The sequence below is a fragment of the Clytia hemisphaerica genome, unplaced genomic scaffold (genome assembly GCF_902728285.1).
Source record: "Clytia hemisphaerica strain Z4C2 unplaced genomic scaffold, Clytia hemisphaerica genome assembly, whole genome shotgun sequence".
Classification (NCBI taxonomy): domain Eukaryota; kingdom Metazoa; phylum Cnidaria; class Hydrozoa; order Leptothecata; family Clytiidae; genus Clytia; species Clytia hemisphaerica.
In genome coordinates this window covers 1388172-1404540 of record NW_027104338.1, presented here as the reverse complement: position 1 = coordinate 1404540, position 16369 = coordinate 1388172, and the positions used below count along the sequence as shown (strand labels likewise).

The 16369-nt window shown below is 34.2% G+C and overlaps 2 protein-coding genes and 2 long non-coding RNA genes across 4 annotated transcripts in view; 2 read left to right on the top strand and 2 right to left on the bottom strand.

Annotated features, from left to right (window-relative positions):
- The window catches only part of LOC136817902 (beta-1,4-N-acetylgalactosaminyltransferase 3-like), a 74492-nt gene that overhangs the window by 35479 nt on the left and 22644 nt on the right, over positions 1 to 16369 (top strand). The gene's annotated exons all lie outside the window — the stretch shown is intronic.
- On the bottom strand, positions 3967 to 5129 carry LOC136817899 (uncharacterized). Its single transcript, XR_010848167.1, has 3 exons — positions 4994 to 5129; positions 4342 to 4622; positions 3967 to 4114 (listed from the first exon to the last, which is right to left on the bottom strand). It is a non-coding gene; the product is annotated as an uncharacterized lncRNA (long non-coding RNA).
- On the top strand, positions 8176 to 9533 carry LOC136817900 (uncharacterized). The gene is made up of 3 exons (XR_010848168.1): positions 8176 to 8326; positions 8529 to 8807; positions 9029 to 9533. It is a non-coding gene; the product is annotated as an uncharacterized lncRNA (long non-coding RNA).
- Positions 9885 to 15197, bottom strand: LOC136817898 (BET1-like protein). The gene is made up of 5 exons (XM_067074231.1): positions 15095 to 15197; positions 14783 to 14889; positions 10861 to 10917; positions 10304 to 10484; positions 9885 to 9925 (listed from the first exon to the last, which is right to left on the bottom strand). Exons 1-4 carry the CDS (start codon positions 15117 to 15119, stop codon positions 10317 to 10319), a joined length of 357 nt encoding a protein of 118 aa, XP_066930332.1. The 5' UTR covers positions 15120 to 15197; the 3' UTR covers positions 9885 to 9925; positions 10304 to 10316.

The window sequence follows — 16369 nt, the reverse complement described above, 5'->3', positions numbered from 1 at the left end:
GCGAATGAGCGAGAGCCTGCTTATTAAGGCCGGTCTCCACTTGTGCGCGCTGTGATTGCACCTTTTGGCTGCAATCCTTTTTGCTTGGGAAAAAAGATTACATCGTAAAAATGTAGCGCACGCTCGAAAAAAAAGTTGAACACATTTCATTTTTTTCAACCGGTACGTCAGAACGCGCCAATGGAATTGCTTCATTTTTCTTTTGACCAATAACGTGGAAGCTTTGCTCGAAAAGTGCAATCGAAGCGCGCGCAAGTGGAGACCGGCCTTTATTATGGTGTGTATTAATTAGCTTTTTAATTGCCATACATTTGTCATTCTTGCTGTTAAAATTATTAGTTTTAGACTATTATGTATATTAAAGATCATATTATTCATTTTTGCATAATATTTAGTGAAAAATCTTAAATTTTAGGGTACTTTTTGGAAATTGATGTCAAATATGATTATTTTGCCCATTCGTCTATTTTGCACGAAATCTTTTTGTGTTGATCTCAATGTTTGATTATTAATTGTCTCCTGCAGTTTTTTAAATGATTATTCATTCAGCATTTTCAAATTTTTGTAGCTGAAGAAAAATTTGAACTTGGATATGGTTTAAGTGTTACTAATACATTTGCTATTATCATGGTCTTAATAATTATGTAGAATTATGTCTAATGTACAAAATCATTATTTTTTTCTCATTAAACTTTAACAAAATATTTATTGTGTGTACACATTGATTAGAAGTATAAACTTAGAAATTGAATACCGTAACAATTCTTGTTTTAAATTTGCGTTATCATTTATGGGCTTTCCTAAATTCAAAGAAATTGACGGACGTTGATGAAATTTCTTTGGTCTAGTTTTCTACGGAGTAATGGAAATAATAAGACAAAAGCTAGTATTTACAAGTGTATCAAATATGACAAACCCACTTGCTGGTGGAACCCTAATTTGTTTTTTGGACCTACCCCGGTGGAGGTCCTATAAATTAACCTTTGTTCGTTCGTTCGTTCGTTCGTTCGTTCGTTCGTTCGTTCGTTCGTTCGTTCGTTCGTTCGTTCGTTCGTTCGTTCGTTCGTTCGTTTGTTATTAGCTTTCCTCATGATTGGCTCGTTAGTTTTTTCTGATTTTTTGCACAAAGATGCATGACTATAAACCCTCGAATGTGACGGAGCCCGATTTTCAAAAAAAAATTTTTTTTGGCAAATTTGGGCTAAAAAACGGCTAAAAAACGGGTTTTTTGGACTTTGAGAAAAATAAGGTTGATAATTTTTTCAGATTTTTTCCATGAAGGTAGGGTACCATCGTAGGTAAAAGATGGATTTAGCAGATTTTTGCAAAAAAAATTTGTTGGCGCAAAAAACGCATGTTTATCTATAAGAATCACTATTAATAAGCATACATCAATGTTGTTAGTCAAATTACTCAATTTTTTTATGAGATAGATGTTTTTTTGCTCATGAGGGCTTACTTTTAAAGAATATGTGTGTTTCGACATGAAATTTTGATTGCTTGGCTTATTTTTATAGAAAAACTGGCCAAATTCGATATTTTTTATAAGCACACTATCAATTACTTAGGTATTAGCTTTTCTCGAGATTGGCTCTTTCATTCTTTATGATTTTTTGCACAAAGATGCATAACTATAAACCCTCCAATGTGGCGGAGCTCGATTTTTCGAAAAACAATTTTGGGGTAAACTTCAGCTAAAAAACGGCTAAAAGTACTCTTAGGTGCCAAATAAACGGGGGGGTTCGAATAAATGGGGGGGGTTGGAAAAAATTTTGAAATTAAATAAACGGGGGGGGGCCTATTTACCGGGGGGGGTTGGAAAAATGGACCTCTAAAAACCCTAAAAAGGGTCAAAATAGACTAAATTTAGGCTTTTTAGAGTAAAACAAGGAATTTTCCTTTTTGAAGCTAGGAATTTTTTCAATAATTAATAAACGGGGGGGGGGGGGGTCCTAATAAGGTCCGGGGGGGTTGGAAAAAAATCGAAAAATTAACAAGCGGGGGGCCCCGTTTATTTGGCACCTAAGAGTAGGTAAAAGATGGCTCAAGCAGATTTTTGTAAAATCTAAAAAAGAATTTTTCAGCTCAAAAAACGCATATTTATTTATAAGGATCACTATTAATAAGCATACATCAATGTTCTTAAAATTACTGAATTTTTTGATATGTTTTTTTGCTCTCGAAGTCTTGAATATGAAAGAATATTTCAAGAGCATGAAATTTTGGTTTCTAAACGTGTTTTTTATAAGAAACAAACGACTAATTTTAATAGATCGTCACTATTTGTGTTCTGAATGATTGTTTAATGGTCACGCTTATGTAGATATCAATTATAAATGTGTTAAATGCATAACCAGGTAGGTCCATAAAAGTATCACTTGTTATTCTTATTTCTTTCGGAAACATTGAAAAGAAATTATGGAGTTTAATCGAAAGCAAAACTAGTATAATTTACTGTTAATCTTTCTTGTTTAGATGAATACTTAAAACAAAAATACAATGAGATTGTTGACAGATCAATGGAAAACATGTTTCAAGACAATTCCAGGGCGAATTTGTAGACTAACAAAATCATCTGGAGATATAATGCAAAGTCAATAATGAAAAACAAAATACATGTAAAACATAGCAAAGCAAAACAGGTTCATTATAGCCTAGGTGATGGTAAATAGAACCCCTGAGAATGGTAAGAATATAATTTGTTACTTTTACTACGCTGGTGTTCGGGGGTACACGGGTTTTTTATTAGAAAGGTGTTTTTTCATTTCATGATGGATATTCTTCACGTTTTGGGGAAAATTATCCTTAAATCCAAAATCTAGCCTCTAATACATACCTCAAGCAGTGGTTTACCATTGCTGGGGAATGATCTGCAATTTATAGGTTAAATGCTCCAAAAATTGGCATTCTTAGGTTCAGTTGTCAAATTCCACGATGGTGTTGTTCTTAAGCTATTCTTATTTTTTTTTGCCAATTTCATCATGAATATTCTTATAAAGTATATTTTTAATAAAACAAGCGTGGCAGATGGGGGCAGAAATGTTCCACTGAAAGAGCCTTTTTTCACATGATGTTTTTTTTAACGGTTCTTTTCTAAATTAATCTATTTCTTGTCATAGAATTTCTTATGAGGTCCATAAATGCCATTGTCAGTGAAAATAGCTTCTGTGTATCCGTTTTTGAAATAAGGACAATCTTCTCCAACTCTCAACTTGTTGAAAACATTAGTCTGATACCAGTAGCGGCCTGGCTTAATTTTTTTGGTGGTGCAAATTATGAAATTGGCACCCCTGGTATTTTTGTCCTTAATTGCGCCCTCCACCATTAAGTGAAAATGTTAAACTGTAAGAGCAGTGACTGGTTGAAAGTAACGCCCGGAATCTCTGAGTTAACAAACTCTTATTTATACGAAGGTGGTGGTAATGATAACTGGATATCTATTTCCATGTTATTTCCTGGTCTTACTTTACTCTTCATTTATGATCAATGGCTGAAATTCGAAAGTTGGCAGGAATAAGGGTTTTCTGTAATTGTGGCGCCGCAGGCAAAAAAAATTTGGTGTAAGAAAGGTCAAACAGCTTAAAAGATATTCTAAAAAGGAGAAAGTTAGTCCGCATACTGTAAGACCACAAAAACCACAGTTAGCAGTTTCGATCAATCTCTTATTTTGGGGCTGAGCATCCTCTTTAACCCCTGGTGGATACACAACACTTCTCTTGCTTTGACTTTTCGCAATTCATTGTTGATAGTAGTTTTGAAAAAATTCGTAGAATAAAACGAAGCGCCGCAGGCGAAAAAAATTTACATTGCACTTATAGAAGGCGCTAAAAACGTGTCAAAGGGCGCTAAATCGCCCAACCAAACATCAAAAAGAAATTTGGCGCCCCCTTGAAAAGCTTTTTTGGCGCCCCTCTCAGGTCTTTCTGGGTGGTGCACTGCACCCCCTGCCAGGCCGCCACTGTCTGATACATGGACCATTTGACTCCGGCTCTGTTGGACCATGTGTATTTTTGAGTGGATTCATCGTAATCAATGTGAACGTAATGCCAATCGTTTTTGCCTTTGAGGTCGTATTTGTGATTCTCAAAGTCTCCACATAACAATGGATTTCCAACTACAAAGTAAAAAAATAAACTATAATGTAGATATTCTTAATCTCTTTACTATGGATGAATTTCAAGTTAAGCTGAATTGTAACTTTTCATTTTCAACTGAACTAAAATCGTTACTTTTTCGTGAATTCTAATCATGATCAAAGCCCTTGATTAGATTTGAGCAAGAATAAGCTAAAATTCTTGAAGATGATTTTTTTCCATTTACAAGTAAATTTAAAGTTGTTACCTTTTCGTGAATACAGTTCGTTCCATGGTCCATAAACTCCATCAGTAGTAAAATTTGCAATTGTGTGTCCCGTTGAGTAATAGGGACAATCTTGTCCAACTCTCAATTCACCAGATTTGCTTGTATGATACAATGACCATGAGATTCCTGCTCGATTAGACCATGAGTAGCTTTTTGAAGCAGCATTGTATGTGATTGTGACGTAATGCCAATCATTCTTTCCAGCTCCTTTGACATATTGGAGGTTTTCAAATGTACCAATGTGTAAGCAGGGTTTGCAACTGTGAAAATAAAAATAAATTAGCGGATGAATGCTTTGATTTCTAAGATTCAACCATAAACATAAACCCAAAGTCTATTTTTTGTTTTACTTACCATATTTTTTAACCAATATTTCAAATGTAACATATTATATATTGTTGAAAAGATGATTCAGAGCACTAGGATTGTTTAGAAAAATAATTCTAAATCTTTAGAAAATGAAGATGAAGAAGAAAAAATGAACTTCATCGGGAGGGTTTAAAGTACCTCTGTAGCTGTACCAAAGTGAAGTTTCTAGCGCAAAAGGGTAAAATTCATTTTTCATTCATTGTACTTTATTTTTAATTTTTAACAAATCAGAACATGAAGTGAAATTGAAAATGACTATTACCTGTTACTGCCGATAAAACGTTTTCAAAGACAATGCATGAAAAAGCAATGGTAAATATCATGTTCAACTTCATTCTGCTTTTGATTAGTGTTTGTTGCTCCGTGTGTTTTTTCTTCGATTTTCTTCTTTATTCCACTGCTTCTACTGCTACTGATCTCTCAATTTGAATGATCAACTTGAATTCAACACCGTCTATTTATACCAAAGTTTTAGGGGCGCAAAATCTTCCATTTTCCTTATAGAAACTCTCATTTTTATCATAAATTTCACACGGAAACGACGGAAAATTTATGCAATTTTTTAATTACACCAATTAAGTGGTCACTACCATGTCTTCAATTACCATTTTGATAGTTTCGATGCTTTTCGATATGAAACAGATTTATGATTCTCTGTGCAGCTTGGCTAACGTTGTAAGACAGAAGGACAACCCAGAAAATATCTTTTTCATGATCAAAGTGAAGAAACAACCACGAGGATACACCAATACACCGTAAAATCAATAACATGTGCGCCAAATTCAAATCGCACTTTATTAGACTATTTCATTTGATTAGTACATGATTATTTTCTACGTCACCGCAGTCATAGATATTTTTGTCTGCGACCACAGTCAGAGGCGAGCCGAAAACTCTACTTACGATAGCTATCTGCCCGATTGGTAGAGGAGGACGCCACTCGTTCTCCCTAGATTGCTCCACTTACCGTTGATCATTCTCTTTATTGTTAAGAGTCAAGCACCATTACTGTAAAGAAGTTTTGAGTATGGCCCGCTCATGGATTGAAGCAACGACCGAAGCAACTACCTTTGTACTACGTAGATAAAATTTTCAGATAGTTTGATACATAAGTTTTACAAAGACAGCAAAAAATTCTTGAATTCTTACGTATGGCAACCAAAATATCGTATCTTTCTTGTGAAGGGAGCTTTGCCACAGATTTGTGATTTTTTCCCCTTGCAAATTGAAAATGGCATACAGCAGTACACGAGTTTATTAAATAAGCTGAAAATGTAGCAAATTCGTATCCCTAATACTCGCTTGAGGTAAATTTTCCTTAAACTTCCAGACTTTCGTAGAGCAGGTATGAAATACATTTCCCCCGACAGAAAGGCTCAATTACAGCTCAATTTCCCTTTTGCAGCATTTTGAGAGACCTCGATAAACTAGGGTATGTTAGCGAAATATTCGAAGAATACTGGCCAAAGATATGAACAGCTAACTATTAAGATCTCGTTTTTCACCTAGCAAAAGTCTTGGTTTTTTCCGTTGTAAAGGACCAATCAGATGATTTCTCTAGGAATTCACGATTCATGATCAGTCCTTCCAAAAACTTAATGTGAATAAGTGAATGAAATGTCGAGAAAATTCGACTGACGTGGGGTTCCTGTCACCTCTTGTATACAAAGATTGATTTCATGATAAAAGGGAGTTAAAATTTATTCAACTTTTCTCCTGTATTGGGCTCTTCCAGAAAAAATCCGTTCATGGGGGGTGGAGGATGAATTGTACAGGGGTATTGAAAAAAAAATACCAAAAAATTGCAATGCCCAGGGGTAATCTTTTTGTGTCCACAGGGTTGATTTGATGTTTGTCCAGGGGTATAACCCTTGTCCAGGGGGTTAAAAATCACAATGTTCAGGGGTAATTCATGAAAAAAATAATATCCTCCACCCCCCCCCCCCCCATGAACGGATTTTTTCTGGAAAAGCCCATTATGTAATCTTGCTCATCAGATTTATTCTAAATGACCTTACTTACGTTAAAAACTAAAATTAAAAACTCATTAACAGGTTAAGAAGCGTGATTGAAGAAGGTGTCATATTTCCTATAAATATCTTTTTGAAAAATTCTTCCACTTTCAAAATTGCGAAAGACCTATTAAAATTTTAGCGTTGTGGTTGTTGAAGACTCAGACAATAGATTGACATACAATCGAAAACTAATTAAAAAAAGTCATTAAGGCAGCGATGTTATGTTCTGATGAAAAAAGGAAGAAATTTTTAGCGACTTTTTGTAAATAGGCTAAAAATTTACTTCTACTAAGGAAATTAAACCTCTCGTCGAAATGAATATTCCCACCTTATCCATACGTCTTTTTCCCTTGTTCCTATGTTCTAGTCTTCTTTACAAAATTTACAGCTTAATCACAGCCCCGGTGGGGCTTTTTTGAAACCCAATGGTTATAGAAATTCTATTGTTCCAACGTTAAAAAATCAAGTGGGCATGATTATGGAGTGCAATTTTTAAACATTTCGAATGGGGATAAAATCAAAGTGAATTTCCTAGTGGGGCTGAAACAACCTCGTCCCCGTGTATTCCAGGCTTTATTTACGTTACTGATTGAGGCCAGAGAATAGCCTGTTACATTATTATCTAGCGCTATCAGTAAGCATAAAAAAGCTGATAATATGCAGGGAACGAGGTTGGGGCTGAAATTGTGGGTAGTCCAATCAAGCTATTTAGAACAAACTATTTAGACCTTCTTCGAAAGCTGAAAATATTCTTTAAAATTAATAAACAGGGGGGGGGTTTCTAATAAGATCAGAGAGTTTGAAAATTTTTCGATACATTAACAAGCGGGGCCCCCTTTAATTGGAGCCTAAGAGTAATGCTCCAGGGGGGTTAAATTAATCTAAAACTTTGAGAGGGTAAATGACTTATCTTAGATTGTCCACCCTCATTTATTTGGCGAAATTTTCTATTTTTCCAGGCGGTTTCCACATATTTTCAAGATTTTTGTTTTTTACTTTGAAAAGTTGGTCCACCTGTATGGATATTAAATGGAAATCCGATAAACATTGAAATAACCTGACTACTGTATGCCCTTTTGTTAAAAAGGAAAATTCTTCATCATGTAAGGTCTTTATTTCTACTAATGCAGGGCAGTTAAAACAATGACCTACACCTCAGCTATTAAAAGACTTCAATGAAAAACTTTCGTATCAAATTAAATAGAAATTTGTCACGCAATGACGTTTGTAAAGCATAATTAACAGCTTAATTATTGCATAATAATGCTTTAACTCAATAATGAAGTCAAAATTTTACTTTTTCTACTTTCAAAGCAAAGTTTAATGTTAATGAGAGTTTCGCAAGGAAAAAGGAAGATTTTGTGCCCCTAAGATTTTGGTATAAATAGACGGTTGAATTTCTAGTTGATCATTCAAATTGAGAGACCAGTAGCAGTAAGAAGCAGTGGAATAAAGAAGAAAATCAAAGAAAAAACACACGGAGCAACAAACACTAATCAAAAGCAGAATGAAGTTGAACATGATATTAACCATTGCTTTTTCATGCATTGTCTTTGAAAACGTTTTATCGACAGTAGCAGGTAATAATTCAATTTTAATTTTGCTTTATTATTGAATTCTGCAACATCAGAATACTTTGATTTCAAACATTGCTTCTTCATTTTTAAAGCAAAAATAGTCCCTGACAAGGTTTATGGTTGATTCTTGGTTGGTACTTCTTAACAACCATTCATTCCCTACTTTTATTCGCTTATTTATATTCATTCCTTTTTATTTTCACAGTTGCAAACCCTGCTTACATCGGTACATTTGAAAACCTCCAATACGTCAAAGGAGCTGGAAAGAATGATTGGCATTACGTCACAATTACATACAATGCTGCTTCAAAAAGCTACACATGGTCCAATCGAGCAGGTATCTCATGATCATTGTATCCTACAAGCAAGTCTGGTGAATTGAGAGTTGGACAAGATTGTCCCTATTACTCAACGGGACATACAATTGCAAATTTTACTGCTGATGGAGTTTATGGACCATGGAACGAACTGTATTCACGAAAAGGTAATGATTCTAGATTGAATGGTAAAAACAAAGTTCACCTGAAAAGATTATCTTTATATTTTCACCAATACCAACTTAAGGCCTCTAATCATAATTAAAGAATGATGAGTTGGTAGTTATTTTTGCTTTCTTAATGATGAAATTGTCATCTTAAGGGATTTTAAACTTAACTGGTAAAGTCAAAGTTTTACATCGATCATAGTTTGTTTTTCACTTTATAGTTGGAAATCCATTGTTATGTGGAGACTTTAAGAATCACCAATACGACCTCAAAGGCAAAAACGATTGGCATTACGTTCACATTGATTACGATGAATCCACTCAAAAATACACATGGTCCAACAGAGCCGGAGTCAAATGGTCCATGTATCAGACTAATGTTTTCAACAAGTTGAGAGTTGGAGAAGATTGTCCTTATCTCAAAAACGGATACACAGAAGCTATTTTCAATGAAAATGGCATATATGGACCTCATAAGGAATTCTATGACAAGAAATAGATTTTTTCTGCAAAATTCATCGAACATACACGTTAAATCAAAGTCGTTGGGAGCTGGAAAAAAGGTATTCCAATAATATCTGAATTTAGATTTTTCTTTTACTAACTTAAAACCGAGTTGATAAAAATAAATATTATTTCTTAAAAATTAACTATTCTATAAACAATATTGTGTTTCTAAACGCTAGAATTAATGGATAAGTTATTGAAAGAAAATATCGAATCTTATCATTACTGTTTCGAGCTCTTTTCTTTTTTCTGCTTTTAGGCTATCAAATTCAACTCTTCATCGGCTCGCAGTTTATCGGCTGTATTTCGCTACACTGATTATTAAAAAACGTGATATAGTTTATTCAAAATTTGCATCGATGGAGAGTATTCCCTTTTCCTCAATTTTATAACGCGGTTTAGAATGTAAAATAGTTTTCTTTCAGTAAAGGTCATCTTAACTGCACTTGTTCAAATGACACGATTTACTATTTCTTATGCTTCTTATGCTTCCGAAACTTTTCATCTTATTCGTAACAGTGATGTTCTGATCAAGGGGTCCTCATCTTCATACAATCATTGACACCAACAAACAGTACAATTCTAACCAATGAATTCCCAACTCCAAATTTCTACATGGTTTGAAAAAAGGTGCATGTTATACTTTATTAAATTGGGTTCTTCCAGAAAAAAACGTTCATAGGGGATGGAAGATATATTGTCCAGGGGTATCGAAAAAACCCTGAAAAACTGCCATGTCATCAATGGGATGTTTTTTAATTCAAGTGTCTGGATTTATTTTTTGCAACAAACTTATTTTTTCAGTGGACGCCCAGCTTTAAAGAGCTGAGGTAAAATTTGAGAAAATTAAAAAATGGTGATTGTATTTTCTAGATCTTTGGCTTTGATTAGATTCAAAGAAACATCCAGTGTTCTAAAAGAAATAATTTTTTAAAATCTTCATGTTAAAAAAAGATAAGACAATAGAATCACAGAAATACAAATTTTACCATAATTCAGTTTTCACCGGCTCAGTTTTCCAACCAAATAATAGCAAATGAAGAAAATAAGAACAAGAAAAAACACCATGTAACACATTAGTTTACGATTGCTTGACCCAGATGCTACCATAGCATTCAAACGTTTCATGCTTGAGCCCAAAAAGCCGCCAGCACTGTCAAAATCGTTACCCTAAAATCAGAAAAATGAAAAATAACTTTTCTCTTGATGGGAACGAAGATTAAAAAAGCCTTGTTAACAGGAATTAAAGTTTACAATGGGTTCACTCACTTTTTCAAAAGCCAATTTTGAAATTGTTGGAACAGTGTGCCTCTATCTTTTTTAAAAACTCTGATAACGAGTCTGCTGGATTTTTCACAAAAAACTTGAAGTATAAGGATAGTTGTTTGGGAGAACGTAACGGTCCTTTCGGTAAATTCTGTTAATCATAACACGATAATTTATTCTGTTTGCATTGGCTGAGGGAAACTAATTTATGCTGGAGAAATTTATTATTCAATAGTTTGTCATATAGACTAACACAACTATTGCTTTACTTTATACTTACCATATCACCTAAAAATTGATTTTGGTACTTTGCTTCATTGTCTAGATCGATAGCAATCTATTGAGAAAAGAAAGTAATAAAAATATTTCTGTTCTCCAGCGTTTGTTCCCCCCACCAAATTCTTGATTTTTTTAAAACTCCCCCTCTTTTTTTCCCCCTATGACTTTTCAGTTTTTTAGTTTCCCCCCTATTTTTTGCTTTCCCCCCAGAAAATTCTGAAAATATCAGTTCCCCCCATATACCCATATAAATTTCTCAAATTTCAACCTGACACAAACCTAAAATTTTGCTGCAAAAGGAATACTAGTCAAAATAGAACGAAATTGGGTTAATGTAAACAAACATGCTTAGAAAAGCAGACTTAAAACAACAATGAAATGAAAAATTAAAATCCTAAATGAAATTTTCAATCATGATCTAATCACAAAATGAAAAATACCACAATCTATTTCTCAATTTAACTTAACCAGGTTGTCATAGACTATACTTAAAGTATTAGTCAGGTAGAATTAGGTCATAAACCACCAAAACCGGGACAAAAATGGTGCAGAGATGAAATTTTGCACATAGGTCCAGGAATAATAACGAGATATAATGATTTTAAAATCGAAAAAAAGTGCTGATTCAGCAAAAATAAGCGTTTTAACCATTTTTATAATCGTTATATCTCGCCAACGGCTGATATAAACATATTGAACAATATATTTTTCTGAAAGCCCGTGATCAGGGCTACATGATGAGCATGTCGCTGTTCAAATTTATTGCTCTTACTAAAAAAGCTGACGTCATCAAAATGGACTTTAGAGGTCATATCTTGGGACCACGTGGTCCAAATTTCAAAAGTGACCCCATTTTTTTCATCTACTCATCAAGAGGGTGTTCCCTGTCTAGTTATTTTTGATTTGAAAATCAATTTGAAAATCAGTTATCAAGGGTCCCCCTTAATTAGTTGTAGAAAAAAGTACCATGCTCGCCATTATGGATTTGAGGGTGTTCCCATCTTCTTGGGGGTAGGGCTTTTTTTTTTGGCGAATCCTGACATGTTCCTGGACCCCTGTGCAATATTTAATCTCTACACCATTTTTGTCTGGGGTAGTTATGTAATTCTACCTGACTATATGTTCACTGTATTTCGCAAGGAAAGTATTTCCTTTTTAAAATTCGCTGCCTCTCTGAGTCAAGTCCAGAGTACGCTTGAGCTGAGGTGAAATTTTTTTTTAAGTGAATATCTTGCATATAATATAGAAATGGATTCAGAATGGCCCAATCAGCTGCGATGTTAGTTATTTTCCCTCAAAAATACAAGACAAGTAATTTTCCTTTAAAAATACAGAAATCAGACGTTAGTTATTTTCCTTGTAAAATACAAGACTGAGATGAAGAATGAAGTGAGGGAAACTGGTGAATTTCTCCATAATTATACCCTAACCCCCCCCCTCCTGCTGGGAATTCTACAAAGTTTAAGGCTATAATTTTTTGGGTGCTGGCAGGCATTATGGATGGAAAGATCCATGTCAAATTTCAAGCTCATACCTTTCCTGGTTAGCTCACAAGTCGGCTATTACAAGAATACTAACCTATAACGTAGTGGTCTAAAAAAACGGCTATTCTTTTTTAGAATCAACCTTACAATCTAGTTTTTATATTTATAAAAACTAGATTGCTGACGTGTGGAAAGGAATGTCGGCGTGAATGATCCTTTTGTTTCGATAATAACATCAAAGCGGGAACTAAGTTTCTTCTCGTTTCTTTCTTTCCTTTTTCTTTCTCATAACTTCAAGCTTTCCCTCAGACTCCCCCAAGCGTGGTTAGCTCAAGTGGTTAGAGCATCTGTTTCATAAGCATGGGTTTCCGAGTTCGATCCCTCTGGGTGTCAAATTTTTCAATTCTTCGAATTTCTTATTTAATTCTCTTTTTATTAAAATGAAGGTCAATCAAACAAGTAACTAGCATATATTACCTCCGCTCTCTGTGTAAGGTTTAGATAAGCTATGATAGCATCACTTAATAAGAACTTTTTTAAGTTAGGTTATCTTTTTTTTACCACAAGCGATTATTCAAGGCTGAGATATAGAAGAACGGGTATAGGCGTTTGCGCCTGCGTTTGGTGACTGACAGTTTCAGTTTCAGTTTCACTACTTTCACTTTCACTTTCAGCCAGTGAGTGAGCGAGCATGATAATTGATTTCTGGGTCAAAATGTTTGACACTTGATCCAATCGTTTGCTTATCTTTCTTGCGTGGTCGTCATTTGAATTTCAGTATTCAATGCTTATAAAATACGGTTGTTATAAGGGTATCAAACTCCTCACTAAGAGGGAACAGATCATAGATTAGAATTGAACGCGTAATTACTAATAGCAATTAACATTAGATAACGCATCGATATCTCTTCACTCCCATGAAATGTGATTCAAATATAAAATTCAAATATAAATATAAAAACTAGATTGTAAGGTTGATTCTAAAAAAGAATAGCTGTTTCTTTAGACCACTACGTTACTAGCTTGCTACAATCATGACCTCCTTCTCGAGTTAATTAAAATGACCCTAATATAATATAAACATTATGGACCTAAGAATATTTATCCATCTTATTTTTATTTTAACACATTTACTCGGGTGAGTTAGAGCATATCTAGATTTTTAAAAATCACAAATCCCAAATTTGCAATCAATAGCTATAGGGCTTCAAAGTTACAATTCTTGCATCATTTGCTAAAAGTAGAAAAAATAATAACAAATTTCTTAAAAAACAAATAATTTGGCTGTTTGGCTGCGCATAACCCTGGCCTGGATAGTTTGTCCATCCATCCCTAAGATTTTATTTATTTCTAAGATATTTTCACTTTGTTTATATGGTGAAGATAAATTAAGCATATATAGTACCGTGAGATTGGGTAACTTGCATCAGTGGAGGCTAACATGCATAGCCCTCAAATGAAAGAACTAGCTGGTCATTAAAATACAAAGTAAAGTCAAAACAAAAATGGTAGACTAGAGCTGCGAGAGGAGCTGCGTAGTTGTATTTTGATGACCAGTCAGGTCTTTCATTTGAGGGCTATGCATGTTAGCCTCCACTGATGCAAGTTACCCAATCTCACGGCAGTTACATCAATATGCCTTCTTACCTGTCTTTAAAAATATAAATAAAAGTAATCACGGAAAAGGACGCGAAAAAAAAAGACATAAGTGTGAGAACAGAGTAATCAAACTCGTTAGAAAAAGTACCATTAGAAGTCATAAAAAATCAACCTGAATAAATGCAATCGAAATTCCAGAGAACTTCATAATTCCCCAAACAACATTACATCACTATGTCAAACTCCCATCACATAAATTTTACAATTACGTCAGAGTAGAATACGCTCGCCACCGAAGAGGTTTATTTGGAAAGGGTAATTATATTTTATTGTTCGCTTCTTTTTTAAAGATTCGCCGGGTTGGAAAAGTATGAATTTCTTTGTACATATTTTACCTACCCCAAATATTTAGGAGGCTGAGTTTTAAACGAATCGTCAAGTTGAAACGAACGATAAATGTATCAAGGTCTGTTTTATTTACCCCCTGGTGACTTAACAAAGGAGACTTAACTCGATGTTACAATCCAATTATTGAAAGTTTTCTCGGCCTTTTTATAATGAGCGAGACATACGTTCTCTGATTACGCAATTTTCATATTGACATTTTTGAGGCATTTTGATGTAACTGCACGGTATTAATGCAGGAATTGTCAGTTGAAATCACTGTAAAATTATATATATTATGACTTTAGATTTTATCCATGATCATAGTTTCACTTGAATGAGTAAAATACATATCCTATGTTATCTTATTTTAATTTCTCGCTTAAAATTAATATTAATGTCAGAAACAGAATTTGGCCATGGCACCACAGAAAGTTAAATTCATGTTAAACTCACATTTTTAATAGTAGAAACTTTGCTTGCAAGACTGTTGACCATTCTATCATTTTCGTGTTCAAGAGTAGAGTCATCTTGACCCAGTTTGTTATAAGATACTCTACTAGCTGAAATTTGGAATAAAAAAAATGATAACAATTTTGAATTTAAGATTGAAAAAATCAGACATTTGACAAGAAAATATTTCCTTTTTTGGTTCACATGTGGTAATGAAAAAGTCATAGATCATTTAATGGATTTGAATTCATGAAAAACAAGGTAGACAGTCCAATATTCACTAAATTTTAGTGAAAACGAAAGCGAAAAACTTACAATCTCTGCTTTTCCAAGACGCCATTTTGATTGTTTACATTTTTATGTAGGTTTTCTTTGTAAACTACAGAACGATATTCCTGCCAGATAAAAGCACTGAGTATTTATAGTCGGCGAAATATGTACACCAATTAGAATGTTTACGTTCTAAATTCAAGATGGGAGATCAAAAGTACAAAAAATTCTCACGATGCATGCATGCTGTTTTGTGCTGCTGTGAAATGTTTTATCAGATTAACGTGATGGGTAATAGAATTTGCATGTATTTTTAATAAGTTTTTCATTGTTGTTTCTTCTCAGGTATCTGCAACCATTGTGACCACCTTTGACATGTCATCAATACAACCAGTCAGCGTAACTGCTCCATTTGACAGCTTGCCCTCCTTCTCTCGTTCTTTTCTCTTTATCTTATCCCCCTCTTATGCAGAGTCTTCTTCTTTTTTCATCATCAGTCCTTTTGACGTTTTATATTTAACCTTTATCTCACCTACTACATTTTCACTATAGGGACTTATTTTATTTTTTTCCTCGTGTCTCCAGTATTTAGGTTTTATTTCTAAAAAAGTTTTTGATTTATTACATTATATCAGTCAGGCACATCCTGGCAAATGAACGGGGTGAGCATTTGCATGGGGTATTCGTCACCCAGTGTAAATGAGATAGGACGTCTCAGGCTAAAAGCGTGAAAATGAATAAAAATGAACTTCAAACTGAAAAAGGGAAAAAACGAAGAAAACTGGGAACTTTATTTTTTCATTAAAAGTTTCTTCAATCTTCGAAGACAAAATTGGCCCATGGAAAAAAAATTTCATCTATGCAGTTCTTTGAAATGAAGCAAAATATTTCCAACCCGGTTCAATTAAACTGGGTATTCGACGCTATTACGTCACTTTCGTTTTCGACCCCGTTCATTTGCCAATGGTCGCAAGTGAAAAATACCCCGTTCATTTGCCAGGATGTGCCTAGTCTGGAGATCCATACTCTCTATTCAAACTTACACCACATAAGAAATAATCCCATCAGAAGCTACTCATTGAGAGTATGGTATTTTTGACCCAGTTTGAATTTGTTTACATTTAGTTTGAATTTCGTACCAAGAAAGCCGTTGATAAGGTTAGCCAATCAGGTTCGTGCACTTCCAATCAAAACAATAATATGACGTGATTTCAACAATTGTTTAACAGCCAATAGAATTCTGCGACCAGATTTGGCATCTACAAAAATACCCGGCTACTCTGTTAGGGTGCGCACTTGTCGGGATTTTTTGCGTGGAAA